This window comes from Oculina patagonica, chromosome 13 (assembly GCF_052425735.1).
Source record: "Oculina patagonica isolate OP01 chromosome 13, crgOcupat, whole genome shotgun sequence".
In the NCBI taxonomy this organism is placed as follows: Eukaryota; Metazoa; Cnidaria; class Anthozoa; order Scleractinia; family Oculinidae; genus Oculina; species Oculina patagonica.
Genome location: NC_135770.1, coordinates 32,694,014 through 32,702,653, shown reverse-complemented (window position 1 = coordinate 32,702,653; position 8,640 = coordinate 32,694,014). Strand labels below are relative to the sequence as shown.

Genomic DNA, 8,640 nt, shown 5'->3' with positions numbered 1-8,640 from the left:
GCTCGCCTCCTCGCCGAAGAGGCGAGCACAGAGGGATGTCTGAAATTCAGGCTAAGACAGTACTAAACAGGGCTAAATGTTGATTTTATTATAAGTTTGGAACTTAAAAACGCGTATTTCGATCAACACTTCCGTGGCTCGTTTCGAAGTGTTTTTTTTTTATTCCCGCTTGTAAGCCCTCCCGGATACAAGCCCCTCCACTAATAAGCCCACCCAAAACCCCTTACGAAGTTGAAAAAGCCCAGGGCTTATAACCGGAATATTAAATTTTACGGTAAGTGAATGAAAAATTGTTCCCTTTTAGCCCATGTGGCTGCTCGCTTTCAGTGCTAAGCTCCCAATTCTGCAGCTAGCGATGCTACCTGCCGTCCAAGCGAGACGTAAATTCTGAGAGATCGAAGCAGTTTTTATTGCTGAAAAAGGTATTTCATGTTTATTTTCTATAGCTACATAATTTGGTAATTTCCTGTATAGAAGGGTTATGCCTAGTGTTGGAAAATTCTGTTCTGGGGAGAGTGCAAAGCATACAAACACCAAAAAAAAAAAAAAAAAAAAAAAAAAAAAAAAAAAAGACGCTATAAACATCCCGCCCCCCACCGACGGAGTTCTTACATTTTCCCCAGTTTTCGCTCGCGTTCGTGAACCAAGATGACAGCCTGTCGGACTGAACTGATCGATCTCTACGACTTCACGGAAAAATAGGGGACTGTGAACAACAGTCTAATCCAGCAGGGGCGGATCCAGGATTTTTCAAAGGGGGGGGGGGGGGGGGGTGGCTGTTTATCAATATTTTTGTTTACTATCTTGTTTAAGTCCCAAGTCTTTTATGGGGGTGGAGGGAGGGGATATCAGGCTTTTAGACAGAATTGTGAAAGTGAGAGTGCAAATTATTTCGGGCCTAAGACCCATATTTCATGGCCGTAGGTCCCTTCCCACTAGGGTGGTCTGGGGGCATGCCCCGTCAGAAAATTTTGAAAAGTTAAAGCCTCTTAGACATGATTTACGCAATTCTAATAAGGAAGGTGGATGTTAACAAATATGTAAAATTTACTTCAACTAAAAATATTAACACTTTCTTCACCTTACCCAGTGTCATTGTCCTTATTTTCTTTTTTAATGTGTTTATTTTCATTTTTCTGGTGGATCAAGGGGGGTGGCTAACCACCCAATCCACCCCCCCCCCCTGGATCCGCCCCTGTCCAGCACTTTCAAGGCGGCGAGAAAATATACAACTCACTTTGCACACTAAGCCACTCCGTTTGAAAAAACAGACCTGAAAAATTCCATACTGATGACGCAGCTATGAAAGAATAAGATCCACTTAATGTCTGTGATTGGTTATTGCCAACCTCGATCCCAGGCTCTTTTGTTGTTGATGCTTGGTTTTAAAACATAGCGCGCCAGTAACTGAACCAATCAGAAAACACAACTAAGGTATTTGTAAAGTTACGTCATCAAAGCGGACCTTTTTAGGACTAACTTTAGATTTGGCGACTCTTGGGTGACAGAATAATTAAATGCATGACTGATCTAAATGGAATAAGTTGGAACCTCGATGCAACGAAGGCCCAAGGTACTGGTAACCTGCGATCAGGCGTTATTTTTCTCGCGGCGGTGTAGTCAACGAAAAAAAGAAAGCGAAAAAAGGAAGCCTGATCGCAGGTTAAGGGACTGGCAAAATTTGTTCGCTATAAAGGGTTTTTGTTGTATTGGGATTCTTTCACATACATTTGACTTTAACTGGGGCGAAGAAAATCCTTCTTTCGCAATGTGGAATTCGTTATAAAGCGGTTCGTTAAATCGAGGTTCCCCTGTTTTAGAGGACTCAGAATGTGTAGGAAGTTCAGAGCTTCAGATTTTAAAGTCATTTCACACGGTATAGCTTGGCGAGTTTGTTTTGTCGGAGAGAAGAGGTTCTTCTGGTCCGGGGTCGGAGTGGTACTGACTAATTGAATCGGAGTGGTAAAGCTCTTCTCGGCGATTTTCTTCGGGGCTTAGAGAAATCTCAGGCGCCCTGCGGAAAAGAGGAAAAAGAGAAAAAAATCATTGTAAATGTGAAATTGAATATATGAAATGTCATGCTGACATTTGAAGCAGAAAAAATTCAAGCCTGAATTCGGCCTTTCTTTTCGCAACTGCGATGATCTTTATATGTTTTAACACAATGACTTAAAATCCATTGTCAATCATAGCTCACGGTTATTTAACAGACCTCGTTACAAAAAGAAGAAGAAAAAAAGAGAAAATCTTTTTACTTCTAATAGGTCCTGGTTTACGGAAAGAGTCTTTACTCTCGCTCATCGGTTTGGACACAAGGTAGCTCGGGTGAATAGCCTTTCCCTTTGGAACAACATTCAGTTGCATAGCAGACAAATTAAATCAGCAACTTCTACTCGCTGGCTTAAAAATATAAGACAGCTTATGTCTTACCCCCCGGCCCTATCCCTCATCCGGGGGCAAGGAATAGGCCATTAGCCATGTTCAAAACGAGCAGGGGACTGGGTACGAATATTCAATATCGATTGCACTGAAAAACTGGGCCCGTCATCTGAAAGAGCATCCAAAAATTAGTAACTCAACTAAATTTGAGAGTTATTGATTTAAACGCATAGGTATGGTTCACTTTTAGAAATTGCTAAAATAAGAGAGCTTAGTATGGATTGGAGGGACAGCTTTCCATCCAGCCATACTAAGGGCAGACCATTAGAAAAGTGATGGGGGGGGGGGGGTGGGGGAAAAAACCAAAAAAAAATTCATGCAAGCCAAAATGGCAAGAAAAAAAATCGTGCAAAGGGGAAGACAAAGAAAAAAATTCGTGCAGAAGGAAAGGTCCTATTAATACCTGAAAATACCTGCCATCGTATTTTCAGGTGTTAAAACACTTCATGAGATCTATTTTTCGACGAAATATATGGTGGAAAACGCTGAAAATAGCATTTCCGAGCCTAGAAATTTCAAAATTTTCTGAGGGAGCATGCCCCCACACCCCCCGTAAATGGATTGTGATCATAACATTCATTTAGCTCGTCTCTCTCTAGACTCTCTAGCCTGCGTAGATTGCTTACTAGTTAACTCATAGTTCTCAAACAGATTGCAAAAATGAATGGTACGATATACAGTGGTCTTAGTTTATGTTGTCAATTCCGGTCAAATAGGATTTCTGCAGTAATTATTTATGAATTTCTATTACGTATAGTTTTAGTTTTTGCATATGTTTATGTCTAAGTTTTCCCACGGACTTTTCACAGAAATATATAAAAAAACACAAAGCTATTATACGAAGTGATTGAGAAATTCATCCTGCTTTGGTGTGTTAAGAAACGAAAGAAGATGTGTAAGAAACTATTAAAGCTCTCATATTTTAACCATTTTTAAAAGAGTTCCATGCCTTTGCGTTTAAACCAATTACTCTCAAATTTGGTTGAGTTACTAACTTTTGGATGCTCTTTCAGATGACGGGCCCAGTTTTTCAGTGCAATCGATATTGAATATTCGTACCCAGTCCCCTGCTCGTTTTGAACATGGCTAATTTATGAGTTACTCTTCTCCTATGTTTCTAAACGAGTCTACGTGCGAAACCATTCATATGAAAATGAGTTTCACCTACAGGTCCATTTTTATGTGAATCAAACTCATTTTCATTTGAATGGTTTCGCACGTAGATTCGCTTAGAAAAAGAGGCATGCAAAAGGTAACTCGGAAATGGCCTATTAAGCGAGCATGTCTTACCCCATGTTGTAGACGAAGATGGCTGGAACCATCATCGCCAGTGCACCGATACTGAACCAAGTGCTCACGTGACCCTCGGGCTGCCACTTGAATGGTGATTCGCTGAACAAAGTCCAGAACAGAAATCCCAGAGGAGTGACGAGTGACTACCAAATATGGAACAAGTAAAAAATTAGGTCATAATCCTCCCAAAAGCGCCTCTCTTACATATAGATATGACGTCATACTTGATTCTGAGTTTGGTGCCCTACTAAGTCTACTAAGTTCGCTTATAATCAGTAAAATGTTTTGGACTTCATATTATACTAGGTAATTTTCCATGCTCTTGTGACACACGCTACGTGAGAAATTGCGAAGCGAAGTTGCCCGATGTAAGTAACACGTTTTGCGGCAAGCATTTCACAAAGTTATGAAATCATATTTTTATGCGTTTTCTTGGGCGATGTTGCACTGAAAGCGTGCACCTTGTCTAGCAATGGCGCTGTAAAAATACAAAAGAAAGTTGCGCAAAATATTGCCTCCTGCCGCCTAGTGTAAAGTTCAAATCAAATCGCGCGCGTGTGTCAATTGAAGAAAAGAGCGCCACCACTGCTAGTATATGGGCGCCGGACCTCATGGAAGCTTAGTTGTCAAGATAATTTTTCTTCCTCTGGTATGTCTTACCGTGACAATTGCTAGCCAAGTTGCTCCCTCAGCGTGTCTCAACAGATTTGCTCCTCCAACATAAGATAAAACGTACATCAAAATGAACATGGTTCCTCTAGTGCCTGACGTAGAATCGCAGCCTGCTGCGCCAAAGAAACATTGAATTCCAAACCACCAACTACAAATGAGAGATGAGAGTCCAAGAAGAGTAAGTCTTGGTCCCAAAGCAGAAGCCCTGGGCCGGTCTTTAAATTTTTGGTTTGGCGCCCGGTACCCAAGGGTTTTGCTCATTGGAACCCCCCCCCCCCCCCCCGCCATAAAACAACATCAACAGCAACAACAAAAACAAAAACAAAGAAACAAACAAACCACGACAACTAAATCATGTCCTTGTCATTCTTGTAGAACTCTTAGAAATACAATGTTGCCTTATCCGTTTTTTCGTCTTCGAGTCCAGTGTTTTTTAAACCAGTCAAGTCTTTCCGTCGAGACGTTACACTTATAAATGGGTTTGAATATTTTTGATGTTCAAACGCATTTATAAAAGAACATGGTGGTGGGGGGCGGGGTCTGGGCGGGTTGCACAAAATCAAGAAGAACGCCTTATACACGAATTTACAAAAAACTATTAAAAATCTATTCCCTGTTAAAGTAACACTGTACTTGTATGAGATTTGAGATCCTAATTAAACGTCCTAACAATATTTTACAATACTTAAACTTGTTTAAAAGATAATTCAGTAACATAGCAACAAAGAAAAGTTTAAAAAAACGTACTTCTTTCCAAACTCTTTGATATTGTCAACGTTTCCATACCACGGCAGAATATCTAACCAGAAAAGCGAGCCAACGCAAAGAAGTTGATATGTAGACGTCCAAAACAGAAAGTAAACTAAGTTGACGCCTTTTCTCGAAGTTTTGTTTTCCATTTTCACTCCTTTCTCCTCAAGGACGTTCATAATGGCCGCTGGAACCTAGAAAATTAACAGAAAAAAAAAAGAAAGAAAGAAAAAAAAACCACTTATTTTAAGTCGTTTGTAAGGCGAGTTTACACGAGCAACTTTCATGGAGCAATTTTCATTTGCTCGTGTAGATGAGATAAATGGTCATTTTTCATGTGACCAATATATTTGTTGACAAGCTGGCGTGTTAGATTTTATGTCATAAATAAAAGTTGTCACGAAAATTGCTCGTGTAGACGACTCCTCACATAAAATGTGGCAAATATTGCGTCAGCATATGTGGTCCCTAATCTCCCATAAGTTAACTCACACTAAGCACTGTGCGCGCGTATCTCTGTGCGTATCTCTGCTGTCCAAGGTCATCATTGGCGCACTCAACTTTGGACTGCTGACAAATAGTTATTTTGAAATCTTAACGGTCAAATATATTTTGCCACATAAAAATTGCCCTTGTAAGCCCGGCTTTATGGTTCAAAGAGAAACATTACACTTTTAGATAAATTCACAAAATGAGAAAAGAAAAGAAAAGAAAAGACAAAGTTCAGTTTTTTGCGTTGCGCCCCAACTAACTTGAGGAAAAAAACCGCCTGAAAGCAGGTTACTTCACTTTGTATTTATTTTGGCTTTTATTTTGTAGTTGATGTGATGTCTTACAAGATTTTATCAACTTAATAAATGTAGATGTAGACAACTAACCGAACGCCTAGAACAAGTTACAGTGGAACCCCGATATAACGATATACCAAGGAAGCAGTAAAATAATATCGTTCTATTGAAGAATCGTTATATCGAAACTCCCGGTATAACGATATGGTCGTAAAATAACCGAAAATATCGTTATATCGGGGTAAACCTAACAAGTACTTTTTACTGCATATTAGAGGAGGATAAAGAGAATAATTTTGATAAGAAGGCTTAAAACACAGTATCATTTTCGTATATCATCGTACAAAGCTGTTTTTAGAAACGTTAGGGATGACTCGATTACCGTAATGTTATTGCACTAAATTCGATGTAAGGCAAATAAAATGGGACTGTGTACTGATAATATCGTTATATCGGGAGGGTTTTACGTTTGGTCCGCTAAATTCTCATCGTTACTATCGGGAATATCGTTATATCGAGGATCGTTATATCGGGGTTCCACTGTAATGTGTATTTCACTTACAAATCCAAGCATGAAAATTATTGGCCACATCACTCTCGAAACACCGTGAGCTTCGTTTTTTGCTTTCTCGGCTTTAGGATCAACGCTGGGAAAAATTGTTGGGATGAGGCAAATGAAAAGACCAACAACTACAGCGACACCACACAGAAGTTTTACAAGGGTCGGCTTCTTGCGTACAATGAGCAGCCTGACGAAAAAAGAACATGGAAAATTGTTGTTAAGAAATGCGGCCATACAAGCGGTAAAAGAGATAGAGCAGTTTGCCAATGAGTGTTGTAAAACCAAAAGCAAAGTAATTACTCTGGCCAATCACAAAAAAAACAGACAATCCAGTAAACAACAACAACAACAAAAACTCGAAGCAAGTACATGTGGCCAGCACGAAGCGCGGGAAAACGCGCGCGAGCGAGACACGATTGGTTTTGGTTTTAGTTCTGCCGGAGTGGCTGCGAAGTGCCGCGAGATTTTTAAAACCAATCACTAAGCGTAGTAATGCAAAACCAAAGCAAACGCGAATAACTTTCGACGCTTAGGAAAACCGCTCTATCAGTTTATGCCTACGTAAGTATTCGCAACTGAAGGAGAAGCTATTGAAACGGCATCTATTTTATTTTCAGTTCAGCGTGATTTGTTGCTTCCAGTTGGAATCTAGAAAGTGAAAATTACACGTACAGGCCTTAACAAGGCTGATCGCTGAAAGAAAGAAAAGTGTTCAGTTAAAGTTTACAAGGATTCCTTGCCACCTTACCTTCTATTCTGTATGTTTCTTTATGTGTAGTAAAATATAAATAAACTTGACTTGAAACTAAACATTGTAAGTCTATTTGAATACATACTGGCAATCGCGTGATCTTCGCTCACTACTCCCACGCGACAAATTCGTTGCGTGATGTCTGCCATGTCGGGGAATTCAGTTTAAATGAAATGAAAATTCACTGACCTGAATAATATAGTCAAAGGAATCATAAAGTTTCCAAGAATGGCTTGAAGATACGGCGGCGTTCTCGATCCTTTACTCGCAAAAACAACCAACGCTCCGTTCAATGCATCGCAGAGGCCGACCAAAAACAGCAACAAGTGTGGAAAGCCTTTTTCTGTTTCGCCGATATCTTTAGGCGAAAAGATTCGAAGGAACAGTGTTCCCAGTCCAAAGATTACGACAAATGACAGACTAGCAAATGATAACACAAAATAACTGTCCACCGATCGCCCCAATCTATTTCCATTTGTAGAGTCGATCCACAGAGGCAGTGACACATTTTGACCAACCTGACCGGCTACCGCGACAAAAGCGAAAAACAAGTTTGCCCAGAACAACGGGATTTCGACGGATCCTATTTTCACCGTTTTCGGTTTTACGTAGAGAGGCACCGGACGCGAAGGTGCGAAATCGGAGGCCCTCTTGTGAGTGTAATTTGGCTGGGACAGGTTGCTTCCCGAAGAATCCATCTGCTCTGGCAAGCTGTGTTACAGTGGCACTGAGCAGTCAACAGATAGCAAAGTCGTATTTGTTTTCTGTCGTTTCAGCTTCAGTACCTTTCAGTTTTGCTTATGCCATGAAAAAAGGCTTTTGTGTATTGGGGAATGCGGTTAAGTGCAGGTGCCCAGTTCGTAAATGCTAACTTGCGTCATATATATCCCGTGCTTGTCACATGTTACGCAATGTACAAATGTTCCTGACGCAAAAGACACGGAATGTTCATCATTTTATCTCCAATTGGTGAGCATGCATTGGATTAAGTTTCATTCGTTGATCAATGCCATCCAATGTCATTTTGAAATACAGGTCATTCTAAAAATATCCATGATGTTTCTTGGTCATAAGGTGTAACACCTGACTTGCGATAGTCACGCAAACAAAAAAACCCAGAAGTTTCACTTCCGCTTGCCTACTACGTAGAAGTTCTTTTGGCGCGTTACGTTGAGGAGGAACGATTGCGTGACGAGCCAAAGCGTCTGCACAAGAGGCTAGACTTCCGCCCCTCAATCTTCCGCTTCAGCCTAAACGCTCTCGGGAAAGTGAGTTCATTTTTCACGACAGTACTGACCAGTCAGACCATGTAAAAACCTTCGGGTATTATTTGGGGTCACAAAAATTTACAAGTTTACCAGTAACTTCTTTCATGTTTGAATCCG

The 8,640-nt window shown here is 40.5% G+C and overlaps 1 protein-coding gene across 1 annotated transcript; it reads right to left on the bottom strand.

The window, feature by feature from the left end:
- Positions 1-994: 994 nt before the first annotated feature.
- LOC144635197 (crt homolog 3-like) lies at positions 995-8,142 on the bottom strand. The gene is made up of 6 exons (XM_078494276.1): positions 7,445-8,142; positions 6,505-6,691; positions 5,152-5,348; positions 4,393-4,552; positions 3,730-3,875; positions 995-2,014 (listed from the first exon to the last, which is right to left on the bottom strand). Exons 1-6 carry the CDS (start codon positions 7,951-7,953, stop codon positions 1,870-1,872), a joined length of 1,344 nt encoding a protein of 447 aa, XP_078350402.1. The 5' UTR covers positions 7,954-8,142; the 3' UTR covers positions 995-1,869.
- Positions 8,143-8,640: the final 498 nt, after the last annotated feature.